The 25,585-nt window shown below is 30.4% G+C and overlaps 1 protein-coding gene across 1 annotated transcript in view; it reads left to right on the top strand.

The window, feature by feature from the left end:
- The window catches only part of LOC124364413, a 34,912-nt gene extending 10,364 nt beyond the window's left edge, over positions 1-24,548 (top strand). The window contains exons 6-10 of the mRNA XM_046819881.1: positions 20,963-21,051; positions 21,217-21,307; positions 22,932-23,029; positions 23,149-23,290; positions 23,522-24,548. Coding sequence (XP_046675837.1) covers positions 20,963-21,051; positions 21,217-21,307; positions 22,932-23,029; positions 23,149-23,290; positions 23,522-23,613 — 512 coding nt within the window. The 3' untranslated portion in view covers positions 23,614-24,548. The remainder of the gene's footprint in view (positions 1-20,962; positions 21,052-21,216; positions 21,308-22,931; positions 23,030-23,148; positions 23,291-23,521) is intronic.
- The last annotated feature ends 1,037 nt before the right edge of the window (positions 24,549-25,585 follow it).

Raw genomic sequence — 25,585 nt, 5'->3', positions numbered from 1 at the left:
TTTTATGTAAATACTCAATTTTCCTTTCTGGAACCTAATTCTAAACAATAACTAATTTCTTTAATTAGCCAGTTACCAGGTGGATAGGTTTACAAAGGGTAAAATTATCTGAATCAATTTTAAAATATTTTAGGGTTAAAACTTATACATTAGAGAGCTTCTTTATATAATATTTATGAAGGAAAAAAGTTGGGCTACATTTCAGGTTACCCCAGAGTACCTGAAAGTCATTTAGCAGAACCTCATATACAAGAATGAGTAAAATAGCGAGGAAGCTTTAATTTTAAACGTTTGTATGCTTATTTTTACAGGATCATTTTAAAAGTGTAAAGAAGCAGAAACATTGTATATTGAAAATTTTGGCGAAGCGTTTAGGAAGACAAAGCATCTTATTTGTTGCACCTCTCAATTTAATATCAGTATTAAATCACTTTCATGTAGTTGGTTATTTTAAAATTATGGCAAGCAGCATAGTTTTAAATTTAGAATTTATTTTGAACGTACATTAATGCTTGTAATGAACCTGTACAATACGAACCATATATTTTAAGTATAGCTACATCTACGTAATTTCTAACCGATTCTTATGTATTAAAAATATTGTTTAATATTCGGCATGAATAAAAATGAAATATGTTTCGTTGAAATAGTATAGTTTTACTGGCCTTAGATTCTTTCTATATAATGTAGAATTTAATAAAATTGTTTTGGTATATATTTGCAGCTGCAAATTGCTGTTCTTCAGTGGTGTTCTGTTGGTATGTTATGAAAATCAAAACTCCCAATGTTAATTTAGTCCAACGAACAGATAAAGAAGTGTTGTAATTTCAATGTTTATTTTATTAAAGATAAAATACAATAATAAAATAAAATCATGTTTATGGTTCTTTGACACAGAAATACATGCGGTAAAACTATTTTGAGTATATTCTTCATACAACGTGGCTTTCAAGTTATATCTCATGCTTTTTTTGCCAATATGATCCAAGAAGTTTGGAACAAACGTTTAAAAATTCGTTTCTATTTACTAAAGTAGTGTAAAATTAGCAATGAAAATTGTTTAACCAGTGCTATTATATTCCTCATTATATTTCAGTTGTTTATTCATCAGTCAAATAGATGATTTTATAAAATAATCTTATACTTTCATGCTACCAGTACTGTTCATAAGGCACAAGAAAATTTAAATATCAATTTTACCTACTTTAATATTATACTTGTCTCTTAATGGAAGTAAATACGTAATATGTAGGCTATTCCTTATTCAATTGAAAAAAAAACCTATCATAAAACTTTGAACATGAAACTTGAGAATGTTGAGTTTATCTCCAGTTCACCTTCCTGTTAGTGCAACGACTCGAATATGGCGCTATCACAGACTTCACTCGTAGGATCTGGAGTCATGTTCGTCTGAAAAAAACCTAAAAGTGACATAAAAGCTCAAAATTAACACTTTAGATTGCTTTGATGTCAGAGTTACCTTGACTGCATAAAATAATGTAATTTAGGTTGAGATATATTTATTGTCTCATCAGATGAACAGTAAAGTGCACTACGATGTTTTAAACATGGTTTATAAGCACGGTGTAGCTGCTGACTGACTGATACAATACATAGTAAAAACCATGAAAGATAGAGACTTGAACACATTTGATACGTGCGATTATGTAGTGTCGTAGAGGCACACGAATGAAGTATTTTCCTCTGTGACCTTAGGTTCCACCCAACTGGCCTCTAAATTTATGAGAAATTTTATAAGAAATGCATTGCAGCAAGCGTATGTTATTAGTTTAAATAACTTGATAAAATATAATCCACTATTATATGTAAACATTACAGTATCATAGCACAATCATATGTTTAATTACATTACAATTATACTAGTTATTTACATTAAAATTACCAATGATGATTTACTAATATTTAGTTCTTTAAGCACAACGAAATATAAAAAGCAGCACAGTTTCTTACTTCAATATTTGCAATGACTTTTGGATTACACAATGATATAAATAATAAAAATAGCATAAAACTGCTATATCTGAAACATTGCAAACTAAATGAAACCATAGAGTCCCTTAGACCGTAGAAAACATGCGAAAATCAAAAAAAGTGATGTTTTAATAATTATTAAAACATAAAAACATACTTTTACCTGTAAATCGTAGTAAATATGATAGATGCAGTGCTTGATGCAGTTAAATGCAGATTATAAATGTAAAAACTATCTAACTTTTGCTACAGATTTAAAGACTACACTAGTTGGTTCTTGTCAGAAGTAGGCTGAGACCTATGTAAGTATATACATATATTTATCAGCGAAACATGGTAATCTCAACTATGCACCATAAATAATTTGTACTGGAGTAAATTAAAATTTACACAACATTTTATTTACCGAAGTTGATATTTTAGACCTTTTCATGTCTATAAATTTTCCTGATTTTGGACATTAACACTAAATAAACTGTGAAACCGGAGATAATGCAGAGCGCAAATAAACCTCAAGGACACGAAGTATTTGCTTTTTAATCGACATAGGCTTGAATTTTTTATGGGCGTAACAAGGCAAACTCAATCAAACCGTCAATAAATTTAATTTATTCTAACTACGAGGGATAAAATAACATGTGATTCCCACTCAGTTTGTTTCAATATTACAAAATATAACAAACACACTCACACACGCACGCGCACGCACACACACACACACACACACACACACACACACACACACGTTTTTCCCCGTATAATAATCGTGGCACCTTCAGATTAGAGAGAACGGAGTTATTTTTTCCCAAAAGTGAGGAAAAGGTTTCAAAGCGAAAGTGAAAGAGAGAGAGGTGTTATGAAATTTCAATATGTTGGAGACACCAATAACCCTGGATTTGTATACATTCAGAGTGAAGGATGAACTTTTCCGTACACGTTCCAATAATACGTGTTCCTTTCGCTTTTATACAGACTTGGAAAATATCATCAAAACTGAATGTTGGTATAGCTTTATGTAAAACTATAGTTTTAAAGAAAACCAAGGATAAAAAGTGCTAAACGTATTAGGATGTAATTTCAACCGTGACGTAGCAATCATATATCAAATTATTCTAGAAATGCATAGAGTGAAAAATAAGCAAACACATACTGGTGTAAGAAATTTCGGTTTAAAGTTCCAGTGTTAACGGAACTATAACATTTGTTATCATATAGTATTGTGATAGCGGGGAGGTAGAGAAAGATAATGTCTGTCTGTTTTTCAGCAATATATCTCGATAATTGAGTCTAAATTTATCTATAGGCTTTGAACTTTACATGAAGCTTCCTTTTATATATTGTAACCTGAGTTTTATGATGGCTTATGTCACTCTACAGGATTTAGATGAAGATTAGCGAAAAAGAAAATAAGAAAATATAATAATAATATAAAAATAAAGAAAATAAGAAAAAAAGAAAATATTTTTTTTTTTTCAAAATGAGTATTATCACATGACAATTAGTTACATATTGCGCGACGTGTAGTATGCGTACACTTACCTTGCATTACACATCTTTGGATCTATTTAGCGAATAAAACTAAACTATAGAGTGCAGGGAATGCAGTTACTCTACATGATCATGATAATCCTCAGACATGGCAAGGAAAGCTTTCATGTCAAGAGTTGAATTCATTAGAATTATTTTTAACATGAAAAGAGCAAAAATATGGAAAAGGTCGAGGTTTGTTGTCTACATTGAATAAATGTTCCAAATACAATTTCTTAAAAATAACATTATCGACTAAGACCCGTTACTACTCATTAGGAACATAACTCTTTTTACAGAGCGAAGTACCAAGCTTTAGACAGAAATATAAACAAATTATAATTTTAGTATTAGCAATTTTCTGTTGAAAAACTGGACATTATATCTATGTATTCTTTTTCTATGACATAATAAACAGTCTAGAGATAATCGATAGTCACTCAAAGCTATTCCAATCTCCTGATCCTATTTAGATTTAAGTTTAAAGAATAGAGGTTGTTGGGATCCTGAAGTCGTAAAGTGAAACAGTATTTATAAGATTAGTATTTCCCTCCCACATTCCATGATAATTTATTGAAGTTCTTCGATGCCTTCAGTAACAATAAGAGTTCGCCTTTTTATACCTAAGACGAAAGTGTATCGTACAACTAAAAAGTTGCTGCGGTCAATATGGGTCTGTTATGGTCGTTTAAATTCACCCCCGGTCTAATCTATTTACAGTTCCACAATTTATTTATGCTGGTGCACTAACCAAAACAATGGTCTCATATGTTGGTTTTGGAATCTAACTTAGGTTAAATTTTGATGATTAAGTGATTTTGATATTTTTACCGATCACTAAATATGTATTAGGGGCATATGCTTCAAGTGTTAGGGCAATGTTATTTCCATTTTCTTTTCCATAACTACAGTAAAAATGCCATACACAATGTTAAAGTAACTAACCAGATTAGATTACTGTTATGTGCAAACATTCACAGCTTTATATAACAAGGTAGTTGTTATAACAGCGTATAAATAGCATTTATATTGTATTAGATGGATTATTGATCATTGGTGCAATCTAAATTTAAAATCTACTTTGTATTTGAAATTTGCATTACACTAATGATTAAGCACTTTACAATAATTATTCAATATCTACAAAAATTTAAATGTAAACACATGTTTCTGCCTTTGATGAACTTCAGCTGAAAGTGTTAACAGCTGTTAAGTATCAGTTCAATTTATATTACGTGTCGTAGCGCAATCTGCCGGATCCAATTTAAAACACTCCAATATCATAACATTCGAATTTAAACAAATAATTTTTTTCAATTTGAATTCGACTTTATTTGGTGAAATGAATGTCTGAAAAAGGTGGTATAAAGCACTCTAAGTGTTAATTCAGACCAAAAGCTATACCTGTTCCTAATTTCAGCACAATCCGTATAGGAGTTTCATCGTGATTCGAGGACAAATCTCCAAACATCTAAACATACAAACATCCAAACATCCAAATATCCAAACATTCAAACTTTCGCATTTATAATATTAGTGGAATTTGTATTGAATTTATTCTCATTATGTGTATCATCATTCATTTCAAAATTGTAGCCTATCTGTATATTTTAAAATTGTTATTTTTTTATAATACATTGTTGGATGTGCACGCCTATGTGTATATTTGTGAGTTTTTGTGTGTGAGAAATTTACTTTTCCAGATATCAAATTACTACTATGACTATAAGCATAGATATAGAATGCAACTGAAACATGATGGCGGAAAACGAGCATTTGAGACATCTAAAATCTTTATACTAATATGAATTACTATTGAATATTTGCAATTATTTTTAGATAATTAGAAGTATTTTAGTTGCTTATGTAATATTTTTCCTGTGTTTTGTCTGCTTAATATTTTTAAAGAACGCCAGCTGCTTGTTGGCCTTCCAGTCACTAATAGTTTATTAAATTTATAATATATTTAACTAGTTTAAAGTGTATTTATCGAAAAAGCACTATATTTTATTATCTGTTAATCTTACTAAGAAACTGGAATGTTTTAAAATTATTAAAAACTTTTGTTTCACCTATTATTTATAAAAATGTAATAGTTGTAATTAAAATGAAACAGGTTAAATATTGTAAATGCAAGTTAAATGTGATAAAGGTAGGATTCATTAATAACGGTTACAATATATTATGTAAGGCTTATACTACGTTAGAACGTGTAAGGTGATCATCAAAATATCAATACATTTTTATTGATAAGTACAACTATATGTTTAAATAAAAATGGAACACTGTAATTTTAATCAACTAAACTATAATTTCACAATTTATGGCGGTCTCCCTGTAGAATTAGGATTTCTCTATAATGACCAAAAATTATTCCATTGTTAATGAAATGATTATAGTTTTTTATAAAATTTTATGAAATATTTGACTGAAATTTGAGAAATTTTGGAGGAACTTGTGAAATATAATTTCATTTTCAGATTTGAAGGCTCAATATTGAAACTTTTATATAAAATGGATCAAGAGGTTTGGATAGTGTCTAGTAACTATCACTTATCTCAACATTGTTTGAAATGCCATTTAAAATATTATATACGTGGTGTCCCTGTTTTACAAAATTAAATTTTTTATGAGGCCGTGAGTCACTGCTAGTAATAAAGGAAAATATGACTGCACTAAATTTGTTAATATGCTTAGTTATCCTGAGGCATTGGCTTTGCCATCCGTGCTGGTACAAGTGTTTAATGTTGCTCATCAACACGAAAATCAATATAGCTTTTCCTGCGACTGAGAGAAAACTATGTATAAAGTTTACCAAGTGGACGGTAACTTTAAATTAGGAGTTATCGACACACTGGAATACAACGACACAATTTTAAGAAGCAATGTATTCCTAAACATTTTAATATAAATAATTATATCTAAATACAATTGTGAGAACGTATTAAATTGTTTTCATATAGTTAAAAGATAGGATGTTATAAAAACGCCCCGTTAATATATTACTCCACCCGGTGGGCCTATTTCACTTATTGAAACTCTTTAAATAAAAAAATAAATATAATCTTTTAATAAATAACAAACAATGTTCAATCATAATAAAACATTACTTTAAGTGGAAGTATACCCTATTAGTGACTATTTTATAATTTAATAAGTTGGTAGAATAGATTATTGAAGAATCCGACTCGTAACGACGACATACCAGAAGGGGGAAGGGCAGCCTTTTGGCTTTTTGACCCAAAATAATAACAGTACCTCCTTGTATCAAAAGAAATCTATGTATAAAATTTCAAGTCAATAAAAATATGGTCAGACAGACAGCTGAACTCACTTCTATTTTTCGTTTCGGGGAAAAATTATTTTTCTATGGACAAAGAAGAAACTATTTACCAATTTTTTATTTATTTGACCTGTATACTAGGATACGAGTATATAAAACAGAGTGACGGACATACGGAGATACAAACGGACGGTCGGAACGCCCTTTGACAGAAATATTAATGGACCAGGTGAAACCGATGTGTGAACTCAACATGGAAACAGGCTGTACTTAAAAAAGTAAAACTTTGCACAAGTTAAAAAAATTAAATGTAAATCGTTATAGAACTATAACCAATAAGAAACTCCGTACTGAGTCAGATTAACCAGAAAACAGATATGCCTGAAAGATTTCAGTCTATTTCAACAGCATTAGATAAGATTAGGCAAAATTCTCTAAATCGTTTTGGTATTTACACTACTTGATAATGAGAGAGCATTTCCTTTATTTGAATTAGACTAAGTTAAGTCTTTATCAAGTATCCACACCTCTTGGCAGATTACTTGATATACCGAGAATCGTATTACATTTCTAATATTCAACCTCTCCCTACACGTTTATTCATTCATAATACTTCAAATGCACTCTTTAAGAAGAATAATTTAAAATTTTTGCTGATAAGTTGAGTCATAGATACATTAACCTTGATTACAAATATATTTGTAAATATCAATGTAACAAATGTGATAATTAAACTAATTACAATGTTTTATGAAACAAATAAGAGTATTCTTTGCTTATGTGTTTTCACATTTCAACCGATCCCAGCTTGAATTTAAGATTACCTAAATTCTCTAAATTTGTAAGGAACTTAACACAAATTGTGTGTGAGTGAATTTCCTTTATTTCAATTAAACTACGAAAGGTTTTTTTCATTAAGTATAAAAACATGTCTTGTTACATTATTTAATATACCGAGAATCAAAATTCATTCTTATGTTCATGCAATCCAAAGACCAATAAAACTGTTTGAGAAAATTTATATATATATATATATATTTATTTATTTATAGGTTTTGTTAATAACTTGAGTCATAGATATATTCTATTCGTTTTCAAATATATTGATGAATATTAAAGTGAGAAATATTATAGAAAAGTAAATAAAGTTGTTACGATAACAAATCAACAATATATTGTTTGCAAACAAGGTACATATAAAATAAATAAACAACAGCAAATGAAATTTGTGTATTGTGTATTTGTATATTGAAAAACCCTAGAAAAATAGTTATCTAATTTATTTGAAAGATTTTTTAGAAATATTTTTAATTTATCCATAATTGGAGGGATTTAAAAATCATAGATTCAATCATGACTGGTGCAAAGACTCATTACATTCTCGAGGTAAAGTTTTGTTCCGTAATGTATTGCTAATCGGCCAAATTTATATTAACATATTATATAAATAGTCTTCAGACAAATATATAATAGTACAAACTGGTTTTGTTTTCCTTACATTCTATTGAAAACTATAATCTATATGTACAAAGCAATTAACGATACTACGATGTCACATCAAGGACGATTACCTATTCACCCTGTTTATAAACTATCTAACGTTAATCCACTGGAAATCCTAACAAACAAAAGATGAATCACTTTTCCTAAACGATGATAACATTCAATTTTGTAATTTTGTATTTTATTAGTAGCTAGTTATAATTTTCAACCTCAACCCTTAATGTTCAAGCTAGTTATAAATATTAAAATAAACAAAAAATGGCATTGTTATTGGCACAAACTGTTACCGAAACTACTTTATAATTACAGTTTCATACATAAAGTCATACCAGAAAATAGCCAAGACAATTATACTCACATTATGAATTTTAATTGCATAAAAAAGTTTTATAAAAGTAAGCTTTTAGATATATGGAACACCCCAGACACATTTTAACACGGATATAAAACAGAAATAGAAATATATTATAAACGGATTGTTAAGTTTTATTCCTCAATGTTGAATCCGTGTCATAGTAAACTTTTGTCACAAGACATAATAAGAGACGAAAAACTTTCCACGGGAAAGTAACTTCTCTGTGATATAAAAGCCAACTTTCAAACAAGTGTAACTCACTATTATTGAAGATTTCTTCTTGGCTTTCTCAAAATCACCGCTCTTATCTTTTCAGATACTAAATATTGCATTCCGTCTTAGTTTGTAAACTAATTTACAAAATAATTATGGATGGATAAAACTTTTTGCAACAAATAAAGCAGTAGTTACAAACAAAATAATTAAACCCTTTTACCTAACATGCTCCGATTACAAATCTTATTATTATTTCAATTCGTTTTCTTTAATTTATTTATTTACTAAACAATAATCAGCCAAAACGTAACGCAAGTATTTGTTGTTGAAGTTAAATTCTTATCAAACTGAGATCTAGAGTTGAAGCAATACTAAGAACGTAGAAACAGTTCTATATACTTCTATCTGTCAGAACGTAGAAACAGTTCTATATTCTATCTGTCATTGCGCTACCTTCGTTGTTAAAACAATACTAAGAACGTAGAAACAGTTCTATATACTTCTATCTGTCATTGCGCTACCTTCGTTGTTAAAACAATACTAAGAACGTAGAAACAGTTCTATATACTTCTATCTGTCATTGCGCTACCTTCGTTGTTAAAACAATACTAAGAACGTAGAAACAGTTCTATATACTTCTATCTGTCATTGCGCTACCTTCGTTGTTAAAACAATACTAAGAACGTAGAAACAGTTCTATATACTTCTATCTGTCATTGCGCTACCTTCGTTGTTAAAAACAATACTAAGAACGTAGAAACAGTTCTATATACTTCTATCTGTCATTGCGCTACCTTCGTTGTTAAAACAATACTAAGAACGTAGAAACAGTTCTATATACTTCTATCTGTCATTGCGCTACCTTCGTTGTTAAAACAATACTAAGAACGTAGAAACAGTTCTATATACTTCTATCTGTCATTGCGCTACCTTCGTTGTTAAAACAATACTAAGAACGTAGAAACAGTTCTATATACTTCTATCTGTCATTGCGCTACCTTCGTTGTTAAAACAATACTAAGAACGTAGAAACAGTTCTATATACTTCTATCTGTCATTGCGCTACCTTCGTTGTTAAAACAATACTAAGAACGTAGAAACAGTTCTATATACTTCTATCTGTCATTGCGCTACCTTCGTTGTTAAAACAATACTAAGAACGTAGAAACAGTTCTATATACTTCTATCTGTCATTGCGCTACCTTCGTTGTTAAAACAATACTAAGAACGTAGAAACAGTTCTATATACTTCTATCTGTCATTGCGCTACCTTCGTTGTTAAAACAATACTAAGAACGTAGAAACAGTTCTATATACTTCTATCTGTCATTGCGCTACCTTCGTTGTTAAAACAATACTAAGAACGTAGAAACAGTTCTATATACTTCTATCTGTCATTGCGCTACCTTCGTTGTTAAAACAATACTAAGAACGTAGAAACAGTTCTATATACTTCTATCTGTCATTGCGCTACCTTCGTTGTTAAAACAATACTAAGAACGTAGAAACAGTTCTATATACTTCTATCTGTCATTGCGCTACCTTCGTTGTTAAAACAATACTAAGAACGTAGAAACAGTTCTATATACTTCTATCTGTCATTGCGCTACCTTCGTTGTTAAAACAATACTAAGAACGTAGAAACAGTTCTATATACTTCTATCTGTCATTGCGCTACCTTCGTTGCAGTAATGATAGGCCTCGCTGCTGTAATGTAGCAGCTCTGCTTCTAGTTATTTGGCAGATTTGGCGTGATAATATTTTATTACAGAAACATAATGTGCTACTCCCCTTACGTTTTAGACTAAATAGAACTCTACGAGTGGAATCTTACATATTTTAATACAGAAAGCACAGTTTAATTTGCTATCACTGAATTTTTAATCAGACTCTACACATATCCTGAAACCTATTAATCTGCTTAGGGAAATAAAGCCAATAAGGCATAGTAATAGTTGCCTTAGTTAAATGATAACGATAATGAAAATGATAACGCTTCTAGATTTATTTTGTACACAAACTGGTATTCATTATAAAGGGTGTACCACGAGTAACCGACAACAGATATAAACAGATATTGCATTTTTGTCTAATTTTTCGTATGTGTTTTAATTGATTATTAATGTTTTAAACTTTGTGTTTGTTTATTATTAGCCTACCGTATATTATTATCGTCGGAAATAAGTTCTCTAAAAGTTTTGATTAAAACTTGTTACGTATTTATTACCCATTTAATGAAGTTAATGTACTTCAAATCAGAACAAAGCACGTTTTCGATCACGAATTTTTAATATTTGTCTGATATCTGAGAAATGGGTTGTCTAACAGGACTGGAACGTATTATTCAATTTTGACGTTAAATTGTTATAAATAAATAACTAATAAATAAAACAACTAATAAATATAACAACTATTTTTGCGCCATAAAAAATTCTTTTGCTTTACATCCGTCATTTCCTAGAAAATCGGGCGAAATCTTTCCCTAGCCATAGCTCGCTAAAACAGCTTATCCGGACATGCGTTCACATGTACTTTTTCATTATTTTGATGAGAAGAAACCAGCTGACAAGTTTATCAGGTTACTCATGACACACCCTGTATAATAAGAACACCTCTTTACTACACATCATCCATCCATTATATCATTATCAACAGCTCATTAATAGTTCACATGAGAGTTGCTGTTGGGAAAGGAAGACGTTTTACATGTTTTGCATTTTAATACTGACTTGGTTGATCATATACTAAAATTCCACTGAATTTTTGGCCATCATGCTTCTACCACCATAATAAACAATTTAAACCCTTTCACTTCCTTATATGTAGCAGTATTTGAGATTCCTCATATTGTGTAAGGAATGTGTTTCGTATGTATTCACACATATATTTTAACGTAATTTTATTCCAAAAAATCTCAGAATGGTTTGTAAATACTTATTTCTTACATATATAAAAATAATTTAGAGATATTGAATTCAGCATGCATGTCTGATATTTAAATTAAAGCTTGAAGAAGTTAAAAGCTTATGAATTTACCAAAAGACTTCTTATTTGTACAATAATATAAAACAAATGTTTTACATATGCATTACCATACACACACACACACACATATATATATATATATATATATATATATATATATATATATATATATATATATATATATATATATATATATATATATACTAGCAGTTATCCTAGGAGTCGCATGCAATTCTATCTCTAAAAAGAGGAACATGAGTGTATTCGTTTTAAATTGCATTCCAAACAATCCTGAGACAAGGGGGAGGATAATCACTTAAATGTATTCCAAACTTCGCTTAAAGTTCATATTACAATTTAAAGGTGGAGCCTTTAAGTTGGAGAGTGAAATTTTGTTATAGGTACTTCTGCATTTTCTCAAATTTCCTGCTAAATTGGTCTATTCTTAGTACGGAAACTTCATCGGGCTACACCCAATGGTTTTTAAAACTCCCTTTTCTACTTAATCACCAGATGGTAATACGCTTTTGTAAAAAGAGGTTCTTTGTAAAAAAATAAAATGTGATAACACAACCCAGAACACAATTGTAATGTAAAAGAAATATTTCCACGATGACGGTGGTTATTGGGAGATATTTGCGTGCGAAGACGCGGCCTACTGTTAGTACTTTATCTATCTTGACTCTGATAGATAAAGAAAAATAAATTTGCTATTTACTGATTAAGCAGTATATAAATGTAATGGGTAATGCAGTGTTAAGGGAGATTTGAAGACCAGTGGGACAGGAACCGGAGCGACTTTTCAAATATGAATAAATCTGTATGTTAATAAGGGACCTGCATAATATACATGTAACATTTCAGTGCAGTTGTTCCGTACTTTGTGCATGATTGAGTAACAAACGCTCTATAATAGTGAGCTACATACTATTCCTAACTACAATACAGGACTACAAGTATCATAACCCTTTTAAATGATAAACATCGAGAAAGAACACCCATTAGTTAATGAAAGCAACAATTTGCATAAAATGGTAGCATTTAAATATTGCGTATCGGATATAATTGGTTTAAGTTATTTCAAACTATAATCCTTAACACATGCTGTGGGATTTTAAACTTGTCTCCATTGTAAACTGGAAAAGTTGTCTACTGCAGTATTAAAGCCTACGAAGTACAAATATTCACTACCAATAAGTTTTAAGGAGAAAAGAATACATTACAGAAAGATAGCTAGGCACATATTTTCAAGAAATATTAAAATATTTTTAATAGTTTAGGGATGCTTACTCATATGTACTAGACAGGATAATTCTAACATAGAATACGAAAATCAAAAATATTAAAACCCGTTAATGCATGGTTTTCTGTAAATCAGTATTATTGTTTTTTCCGTTATATGGTTATTCTGATTAACCTTTAGTTAAAGCCATAAAGATATAACTAAAAGCTTATGACACACATATGATGATGTTTTTGTAAGATATATCAAAAGTTTAATTTTAAGTTCCCAAAGTTTTTCCACTCCCCCTGTAGAACATTTATTTTGAAAATACAAATTATTTAAACGTACACTGAAATGAACGGGTCTCGATTTACTAAAATTGATAAACAAAATTAAAAATATTCTAACATTTTTATCATGCTGTTTCATTGTGTTAATATAATAATAATTCCTTAATAACTTATAAATTTTATAATATAGGCCTAAAACATTGTAAATGTACCAAATAAATATGCTTATATTGTTCCTACTTTTAACATGAGGGAGATAGACAGCTTCAATTCCCCCTAGAATATACTGTCAGCATTATATAATGGCAGCAATATGGTAGTTTAACTAGTAAAAATTGCTAATAACAAAGCTGAAAGACATTTGCGTTGTTTCCCCAAAAGTTTATCATTTTATGGTCAACTAGATTTTATTCTGTCGATATGTGCTGGCATTCAAAAACATGTCCGAGAGCAACACGCATTAATTTTTCTGAGTGAATTTGCCATGATGAAAATATTCCATTACCATTTATCTTCAGCTTATGGATTCTTAATTGAATGGTATGGATTCTTACAGAGAATTCCAACTATTTCTCTTTACAGTTGTTAAAATGTAAAACGGATGACAAATAAACCATTGAATTAATTTAAACGTTATCCTACTTATGCATAGCCTGTTCAATCATTATTTCTAATAGAAATGATTCAAAATTCTGCAGTCCATGTTTCAAGCAAGATATTTTGAGAGACATCTAGAAAAACACCATTATTACATTATCTTTCTATTTGTTGTTTTTTTAACCAACTGTAAGGCTGTCCAAAATACTTTTCATTACTATAGAACACATTTTTGATCAAGCATAAATAATTTCTCATCCAAAATTAACGTCTACAGATGGAATATTTCTCAGTATGTCTTATTACGTGAAAAAGTTACATTTTTTCTATGTTAGGTTTCACAGTAATCAATAGCTCCTGAGAACTAGGAAGAATACTACAAAGCAAGACTTTGCTGAAATCCAAAATTTTTACGAAATTTTATCATTGAAATTCTACTCTATAAGTTTTTTTGATTCACTCCATGAGTTAAAATGTCACATAAATCATATTTCATTGAGAGTGCTTAAAAACGTATTTATGCTGCCATTATTAGCTGCTATCATTGTTATATGTCATCTAAATTTGAAATCCGTAGGTCATTTAGTTTCCGTGATATTAGTGCGGACAAACGGAGAAGTATACATGAAGTCACAAGTACAGTAATAACATTTTAAACTCAAATTTCCAGTGATAGGCATCGTTATAGCTCGGCCAACAACTATAAAACACATCTCCGTATGTTAAATACACTTCCTCAACCTATACATAGCGATTACGGTTATCTTTACCCAGAACCATTCACATCGGTGGAACGTGAGTCACTGTTTACAGTGAATCATTGCGTTTCTGAAGAGATTATCTAGGTATAATAGGTTTGTAAACTACTTGGCAGTTGAGTAACTTGTTTGAGCTATTACTGCATGTTATCGGCTGTCTGCTTATCACTCCCTGACACATCACTTGTGATAACAAACTGATAGCAGAATATGCTATAGAATACTGAAGCAGTCGTCAGGTACGTTTCGGCTTTTCGTGCTGAATGATCGTAATGTATGAAGTTTTAAATTACTGTGCCTCACTTCACACAACTGATATAAATATAAGTTGCTGTTCATTGTATATAATGTACTGTTAACATCAACCCATAAGCAGATTTTTGTAGATTAGTGTATAGCGAACTAAAACTTGGAACATATCGATACTGCAGTCAATAAATTAAAGAAAAATAACCAATTACTTACAGATTAAACACAATATTTTACAATTTCAGTAGTATTAAGAATGGTTGATAAATATTTGAATTTCAAAACGAAAATGTTTTACTAATTCATAAACCACCACTAATTACTAACACTATTAGTGAATAAAACGTAGGAATCTTTCCCAGCTGTAGTCAACGCCTAACTGGTGTGTTGTGATAACAAAAATGTGCAACTCCATTTATGTTAGTAACGTGAAATTTCTATTTAGTATCAAAAAAGAATTAAATATCATTTTGGCTGACCGGTCAGGCGTGATTATACTTCCAATTACTAAATCACTTGAACTTTCACTGAATGGTTCCTGATCAGTAATAAATCTTAGATTTACTATATATTATAGAATCCAATTTCTTTACTTCATAATGTAGAATAACACTAGCTTTTCTTCGAATAGGCCGTCTGGAACAAATCTTTTAGGGGGCTAGTTTTTTTTTTTATCATGTGTTTGAAAACTGATCTTCCCATCTATAAAAAAACTAGCAAAACTGAATTTTTCTAATTCCGCCGACCCTCTAGCTCCCAACGTAAAGAAATATCAATATTTCAATTATATAGAAGATTCTTTGTATGGTATATTTTGGAATGTGGAGTCTATTGATCTCAGGGGACATCCAGCCTATAGGAGTACCTGTTTTCTGATCCATCCGGAAGATAAGATATAAATTGATTCGTTGTCTACCCGCATATAAATACTAAGTAACACTATAAATGCAATTTTAATCCCCATCCAGTTTAATAAGGTCTTTACTAACTCCGTCATACTTAAAACTTCTTTAATGACACAATAGAAATCTGAATACATTTTTGTGTAAGTCTCAAATAAACTTAGTTAATAATCTATAAATATCATATTTCTAGAGGTTAAATATAAATAGATACAAAAATAACAGCTATTATCTAATTTTATAAAAAATATCTAGGAAAGCCCTTGTGTACCAAAGGGGCTTGTGACACGCCGACCTCAAGTCGTTAGCTCATCAAGGGCCTCCTTAAAGCTATATAAAGCACTATCTAAAAGTAGCTTTTGAAGAGATTTTTAATAATCAAGCTTCCTTAAAATATTTGGTAGTGAACTCCCAGTACTCGTGCTCAGACATAAAGGAAAATATATAAAAGCAAGTAGAAAAGAATGAAGAGTCCAATAGAGTCTTTGAGAAAAGGTAGTTAAACTAACAAGGCTCAGTAGAATCAGAAATACAGACGTGCTTGAAACAGAAAGTGACTCAGTTGAAGGTCAGAGAAGTTCGTAATAATGAACACAACAAATAGTGCAATGTAATCAGTAATGGAGAAGAAGTCAGGAGTATGTTAAATGTTGGTGATGATTTCAAGGATAATAATGTTGTGCAGGAAATACAAAACTTATACAAAAACTAATTCTTCTGAATATTGCGCTATGTAGGATCCGATAAACCTGACTTCTTAGCCAATTCCTGATATGACTTGAATATTGTACAACCTCAAACGCCAACACATCAGTCAGCATGGTTGTAGGAGTAGAAATATTCTCATGGTTTCATTTGTAGATTTTGGTAATTTTATCTCGCTTTTTAAGAGTCCCAGGGCAGATTAAAACGTTATAAATGCGATTATAACTAAAACCGTACTTAAAGGGAATTATTATTACCAATTGTTTTCATGCATCCTGACCAGGATATCCATCAAAGGAAAGATCCCAAATACTCTCGGCAAAGTGCTGGGCTCAGAAACCTGTTCTCTTAAACGTGCTTTGGATAATATGAAACCCCAATCCACTTTGTGACGACATTGAATGTCTATCTTACTTCAACGAATCGTTAAATTACCTACTGACAAAAGCATTATGGACATGGTGGGCTTAGGACCCCTTTGTAGCAGAGAGTTCAGTAGCTCCTATGTAACAATAAACTACACACACTTTCTGGTTAAAAATATCAGTAGTAGGGGAATTAGTATAAAAATTAAATTATTGATAATTAAACATATTTCCTCAATCTTTCTCAGTGTAGCGCTTGATAAAATGTACCCATATAGGTTGTCACTGTTAATTTGTACATAATATCTATCTCTTTATGGTGTAAAATACAACAATATAAATATTCAAATTATTTTATAAAACAAAGAGCTATCGGATATTAATGTTTAGATCAACAACTACATGTATTATAGATAAACAGTTGACAAAGTTCATTAGTTTAAATAGTGGACTGTGGTAGACACATTACGGCGGCAAAGTTGGGGGCACTCAAGATCACTAAACATAAAGCCCCAAACAATATGTTTTATAGTAAGAAGTTTTAAAAGTCTATCGTTCAGATTAATGTATAATTCAGTTTTAAAATGTCCCTCAATTTCAGGATTGCCCATATAATTTTGAGAGCTCAATTAGAATTGAAGTTAGGAAAACCAATATAAATTATGAATGTTTAGTTTCGCTCCAGTTCACTTTACAATGCAGTGTCTGAAATAAGACGGTGGCACAGAATTTACTCTTTAAATCTGTAATAATTTTCATCTGAAAAAACAAGACAGTGAACATACACCGAGACTACAAAATATATTGTAATCTAGGTGAATATGTATTTTCAAACATTACGTACACTGAACTGGAGAACATTCACAATGATTTAACCCTTTCCAGCATATCAAGTTACAATATATACATATTATTAATTTCAATTTTGGAATTTTCTACTCTAACCAACATAACCTCTTTTATCAACTAAGAAGTATAGTTTTATTTTTCATTTTTCTAGTAATATTCTTTAAGAGTACATGTTTTTAAATAATAAAATAGTTGCTTACCGTTAATATTATTTCAGCGTGCAGTATATAGTGCTTTGCTGCTAGTTTTTAGGTATAAAATGTAATCATTATAATCTATTACTTGGTACAACGAGTTTCCATTCCTGATTTTTAATAACATTCATGCATTCATTTCCCAATTTTATCACGAACCGTCAGTACTTGTCAATCTTGACAGAATGATACATAACAGGTGTTCCCTTCCAGTATCACGTTGATTATTTTTTATCATTTTGTTTATCGTGAACTGGCTCTATTGCTGATAGGTATACTATTAATAACTTGTGTAAGTATATGATAGATATACGTGTTCTAATAATTTTGTAATAAATACAATTTTATTTAATTTTCATCCGTAAAAGATTTACAAATTAAATTTGTTTAAATTTTAATTAAGCTAAAATTACACAGTAAGAATATTAATCGTAAAATAAACTATTGTTTTAATGATATAGGAAAGAAGATACAGAATCGTATGAGCACTGGACAACATAAACAGTTTTAAGCGTTAGTTTAGTTATATAATAAAATTGTATATTTCTAAGTATAAATAATTAATATTAATGATAGTTAATATAGCATTATTTTTAAATAATACAATTTTTAATATCGTATGAAAATTTTACGTCCTTATATTAATTTTAGAATATAATAGTATTATTTAGATACATAAATTCATATTATGTTCTTTAAACTTGTAATGAATAAGGTAAATTCTTAACACGTAAATATGACCATTACGCTAAAGATTTAAATATATTCTTAACTAACCATTAATTACAAGAAAATTTTAAATGTATACGTCAATAAAGTACACAATCTTCTTAAAGCTTTTAAAACGTTAAACATTAAAAAACTTGCATTAAGCTTTATTTCTGTATAAGCAGCATCGAGTTAATTTATGGCATGTCACTTTATTTGGTTTTTGCTGGGCGTTAAACGAAAATCTTTACATTTATGTTAAGGGTAACCATGGTGGCAAGGGGACAATTGTAGAATAAATAAACTTGCAAGGAAGCTGTGTACACGTACAATCATACGTTATAAAATTGTGACCTAGTATAATGTGTAGCCTAATGTAATGAGGTGATAGACTTGAAATTTCACATGTAACCTCAGCGAAGTTTCTTTTAGTTTCTTTTAATTTATTAATATGCAACACGCAATGTGCCATACTCTTACCACCTTTAACAAAAACTATTGTTAGGAATTTGATTTATTCACTATTCTGATACATCGAAGTTAACTCAAATCCAAAATGGCAAATACTTTTTTATTTTCCCATTTCTGAAATTCGACCTGATTCATTGCATGATTCAACCGTGCTTACGCTGAAACTCCATGTACGAATAAAGTTCAGATAGCTCTCGCTTAAATCAACTTCCTGTCAACAAGAGTAATGATATATGAATATAGAGTGTTAACAATATTTTGAATTACCACTAGATACACAGTTACCTCCTAAACTTGTTGTGGTTATATTAACATTTGCGGGCTCAATGGCAACAGCGTTATCCTGTGGCTTTATACATAAATACAGAGGAGAGAGAGAGAGAGAGAGAGAGAGAGAGAGAGAGAGAGAGAGAGAGAGAGAGAGAGAGAGAGAGATATCATTAAGGCTATTTCCATATCATGTTATAACTAACAAGACAACATATGTTATTTAATTTTCTTATGATGAGGTATTGCTTTTCACTCAAATTTTTTGTCTCAGAATGTTGAGATCTTTGTGATTTTCCTTCTCACTTTTAAATTAATCACAAATAGGGTTCTTCAAAGCAGTCACATACATTTCACTAGATGCAAATAGATGTACTCTAGCGTCATGTAATGCTTCAAACTCTCCAGCGCTTCTTCAAGTAATTAATTAATAGCCCGTAATTTTTATACTAGTGTCCAGTATAACATTCAATTCGTACGATATCTATATGGTTACATTAACTAGTTTTTTTTATGTTTACAGGAATATCTGGTAAAATGCCAATAATATATTATGTCATATAACAAAATTATTTGGTTTGACCATTCCCTGATTTGCTATAAAATTGTTATCTACAACGATAAATATGTTATTAATAGTATATTCTAACGGATAAGAATTAGCACACGAAGTCAATAATACATGGTACAATTCACAAGACCTCACCTACTGACAACAGATTTTAGGGGTATCCTCTATTATCTCAGGACCCTATTAAGCGTGTCAAATGACGCCACTATCAATGGTCTCAAGCTATCAGACCTAATTTGACTGAAGCTATGGATATTTATAAGAAAGTGGTGGTATTAGAAAGTGACAGTGTGCAATGTCACCTCTGTTGGAACCCAAGAGTTTCTAAAGCAATAGGGTAGAATTGGAGCTCTTTCAAATGACCTTAACCAACAGTATACAATATTAGAAATATGTTAATATCATTTTGAGAAGATAAAATGTTCAAGAAACCTTCGGTTTTAGCTCCACAGCCGTCGGAGTGGCGTTATTAAAAGTTGAAATCTAGATGTTAGGATTTTTCCCAATTAAGATTACTACCCTATGTTTCGAAATTGAGAATCCAATGAAGATGTACCATGAAATTTATGTTCAATTAATTCATTTCCGGCCTTGGGACGTCAAAATATAATGGATGGGTAATAATAGCCATGGATTTCCTCCTAATAAACATTAGTTCCTTTCGTGAACCACGCGAAGAACATCACATATATGTAAGCGCATACAACTATATAATTTTTTCCTAAACATGAAATCCTTGACCTTGCATTATGATATTTGATTAAGGTGGAGATTGAGACTTCTCACAACTAATTTCACTGATGATACTTCGACACTTCTTAGGGATGTTTTACCACTTTCATATTGTGTTCTATATGATATACTCCTAAGAGATACTTGCATAAACTTAGTAGCACTATGATATATTAGGGGTTACATTTTATTTTAACACTAAATCTTAACAATTCCAGTAAAACTAGCTGAGATGTGGACTGTAGACACATGCTGCTGTTGTTTCAGCCTAAGAACAGGGTGTCTTATTATTGGAGTATTACAACTGGTGAGTATATAATATCTGATACGTTTCAAACAATAATCTGTGATAAAATTACTTCTATAAAATTTAAAAATTTCACCACAAGTAGTTATCACAGTGTTTTATTCTATAAATTTGTAATATAAATAATAAATACTCAGTATTTTTATACGAAAACGCTTGTTTCAGATGTCTCCCTCCATAAACGTAATTGGAACTGTTGTAATCAGAGTAGAGAATTCTACAAGAGAAGACACAAATGATATTTCAAACACTTTTAGTAAGCTGCTTTTGTCTCTGCTTTTAAATAAGTTGTAAATTCAAATCATTATCTATGTGTATTCTGTAGATTGTTTTATTAATACAGTACAGTTATTGCAGCTTAACCGGAATGCAGGAATATGTCGAACGACTGAGAACCGAGTTAATTTATTTAAGATTATTATTAAAGTAATCTTTTTTTCAATTTTCAGCAGATAATTTAGACCTTTTTAAAATATTCCACTCTAATTACAATTTTAAGAAATCTACATGCTACTAACTAGTGTATGCTATTCAATATGCTCGTAAATGTTACTGCTATAGTTCAAAATTAAAACATACACCTTAAAATTTCACAATGTTCTTTACTCTAACAGTATATAATTAAAATGATGAATAGAATGATAATTAAAATTATTAGTATATAATTAAATATTTATTTCTTGTAATATTTTCTCCCACATAACCAATTTATTATACAAACTCATTTATTACGTTGTTATGTGTTATGTACAAGGGAAATATATATTAATTACTTGATGTTTATTTCCAATAGTATTTGGCCAAATACTGTACAAATAATAAAGTACATTTTTTAAAATTTTTAAGTATAGATAGTAATTAATGATGTAGAATGTTATAACATATATGAAACGTTATTCATTGTTGAATAACATATTTTTTCACCACCTTTGTTATATTTTAAGTGCACATTTATTTTTTTTACTTTTGAAGACTCGTCTTCAAACATTTTTCAGTGAGAATAAAAGGGTAATTCAAAGTTATGAGTAAATGTAAGTACCATTGGTTATAAAATCTAACACATAAATCTTCCTATGTCCTTGAAAAATTTTCCACCAACGACATGGTCAAAGCAGTTGTAATTTCCTCATCAATTCATGTTAGAAACTGTGCCGGAAATCCCTGTCAAATTCTCATTAGAAACAGGATATTGTATGTCCGGTACAAGATACTAGGACGTAAGGGTTGAAACCGCAATAATTTAGTTCCCTTGTAGTACATGTTTTACTAAATGTTAAGTAGTAAAGTAATATTTAATAAGGAATATTCACTAAAATAAAGCTATTTTCTTAACGCCCTACACAACTTCTAGGAACGATGAAAGTAACCCAATACATAAGTAGTACCTACATTACATAAAATCATAAGTTTGTTTGTGTATCTACACGTTATTTGTTAGACGCAAAAGCACAACATTTAGCAACGTTTAAAAATATATTTATTCCTTGAATGATTGGATGATTATAATATGATTTAAATTATGCTATGGTTAAAAATTCCAATTCCTTCAAAAATAATTTTACAAAATAAAAAATCTCTCTGTATTTAGCTTCATTGTGCCTATGCAATCACAGTTTATGTACTAACGACCGAACCATATACGTGCTCTCAAAGATTAAATTCATTAATAATGTTTCCTATATATTTTACGTTTCTTTTTTAATCGCTTTCGACGACATCATACAGACCTCATAGTCTTTTACAGCATCTGATAATGATCAATCAGTGATTGTGATTGATAATGCTTTGCTATAAAAAATCTAAAGACACATCGGTGAGTATTTTTTTTTTATTTGCGAGTAATTTCAGAAGGCTCATTATATTATGTGTAATGTTTGCAGGCAAACATGCAGCAAATTCTAATGAGTTCTGGGCAAGCCGGCTTATGGATATATTCCAAATGTCCATCGCTATAGTACTAATCTGCGGTGTTGTAAGAGTAAGTTAATATTTTTATTTAAAAAGTTTAGAAAAATTGTACATTCATTATTTTTTATCGTACTGATTTTCCGCAGCAACATAGTTGTAATAATCTTAATTTTTATTTTCTCATCCTAGAATCGCAAGAGGCTACTCTATTACTACGTCTTCGTAGAGGCACTTTTAATTGTCATCCGAATCTTTATTCTCGTGATACTTCTTACTCTTGCCGCTTTACACCAAGTCGGAGCAACCATCTCCCTTAATGTTATTTCCTGGGGTAAGTGCTGGTATATTTTCAGTGCACTATGTAACTCACTGCTATTGTTAAAGCTTGGAAATATTGAAAATACTATATTATTATGTGCAACTGTAATGATCAAGAAACTAGATCTAGGACCCTTCAATATTTTTAATACCAAAGTTATAAGTAAACCACATAAATTAAGTCAAGAGATAGAAACATTTTTGAACATTTAAAGTAGCATCCTAATATTTTTTTTTCTTTCAGCATTATTGGTATATTTCATCGTTGTGGTGTACAGCTACCAAAGAGAAATGTCACAGACTTGCGTAAATGGTTGCACTACAGATGAAATATGATTTAAATGTAGTTTATCGAATGACGGTTTACAAAATGTGAATTTATCAAGAATAGAAATTACGGTACCAACAGTTGAATGATTGAATAACGGAATAACGAGAAATGTTTATGAATAGGAGAGGAAATAGGTAAACCTATCAGAACATTTGCAAATCAATTATAAGAGTAAGAGAACCTTGCAAAAAATGCCATCGTGTGCCACACGAAAGAGCTCACTGAGTTTGCATAAACCTCTGCACAGCCTATGGAATTCCCATTGGATGGTCCCTCTCTATGAGAACTTGATAAGATTATTGTAAACACAGTTCACAATTAACTTGTATTCTAGTCACTATATGCAGCATGCAGCTTCGTGGATAGGTTAAAAGCAGCGCTGTTGAGGAACTCACAATGGCTCTATCTACTAACTAACGGGAGCTTAACAACGAAATTGGAAATACAGAAGACTGAGCGGTCTAAGACGTCATCACCGTATTCGACTGTCTGTGGCCGTACTTCTTTATAACAGTACTAATTACCTTGTATTGTATTGACTATTCTCCATATTCTATTTGATTAGATCCTCGTACAGGCCAGTGGCCTATGTGTGTGGTCAGAATAATGCTCAACTGGTAATAGGCCTCTTGAAAGTAATATGTAAAAAATAAAAATAAAACTGTTAGAGAATTAAACAAGTTATAAAATTAGTTGTGAGCCAATAGTGATCTATGCAAATTGAACAGTGGTAACGACGAGAAGATTATTCTGCATATCTCAAGGAAAACTTACTCCTATAGGAACGCTCAACGCTAGAGAACTGCACCCAAAATAACATAACGGCTGGGCAGCGTTAGGTGGTACAGCTCTATTGAAGTGGCGTGATGCGTGGAGTGCAATATGAAGCTTGCAGCTGACTTCATGTAACCATTTTATGAAATAAAAATTATATATACGATGTAATTTCTTACCATTGTTAAACATAAACATTACAACCTACTTTTAATTGCTTCTTTCGCCACAATTTGGACATCGACCAGTTTAGCCCAAACATGTCATTATCTTTGTCGTCTGACTTATTACTTTATTAATTACTGAATCACGTTGTGGAGTAAACTTGCCTAGCAGTTGCAGGCAATATGTTGATACAAAAAGTTTTAATATTTTATTTTTTAGTCACACCAAATATATTAATGGGGTCTGAGATCACTCCAACATTTCGTTACTTGCAAAACTCACCATTCGGCGGCAACCCTGATCAAGTAAGTAACATGTAACACTAAGAGTCTTCTCCTCGGTAGCACGGAGAAGGCAGACCGATACTCACGAAATGAAATGAAATGAAAAATGAAATGAAATATGCCTTTATTTAAGAGGCGGAGTTAGGGCTATTTAGCCCTCTCTACCACTCAACCTCACATAATATACAGATATATGTACAGTGAATGATCTTAATTAATAACAAATTTTAAATTAAAATAAATGCTTAAAAATTAACCAAAATATATACATACTATTTAATAATTAAAAATAAAATTAAGTGTCACAGAGAGAGATAACTGGGGTTAACCCCATGTCCTGTATAAAATAAGTGGCCAAAAGAAAAGTTTTAATTTAAAGGTATGTAGGAACAGATATATATTTAAATTATTGTACATGGATTGGACAAACCATATCAATATCATAATTAAATTAAATAGTTTAATTTTTATATACAGCAATTGATAATGATTATGAAAAACGTTGAAATTTAAAAACTATTTGAGCAGGGGCGTATCTATTTAAATTATAACTTATACGTATACATTATAATATGAAGTAAAATTAAAAGTTTTATGTGTTACATTTCAACAGACTGAAGTAATAAAGTAAAATTAAACTTAATTTAATTTAAAAGGATATCACGGGATTTTCTGATTTCGAACTTAGTAAAGTAATTAGTAAGTTCTTTTTAAATTTATTTATTACATTATGGGGATAAAATCATTATTGCTG

The sequence above is a fragment of the Homalodisca vitripennis genome, chromosome 6 (genome assembly GCF_021130785.1).
Source record: "Homalodisca vitripennis isolate AUS2020 chromosome 6, UT_GWSS_2.1, whole genome shotgun sequence".
Lineage (NCBI taxonomy): Eukaryota > Metazoa > Arthropoda > Insecta > Hemiptera > Cicadellidae > Homalodisca > Homalodisca vitripennis.
The sequence above is the reverse complement of the archived record's forward strand: the minus strand, read 5'-3'. Positions and strand labels throughout refer to the sequence as shown.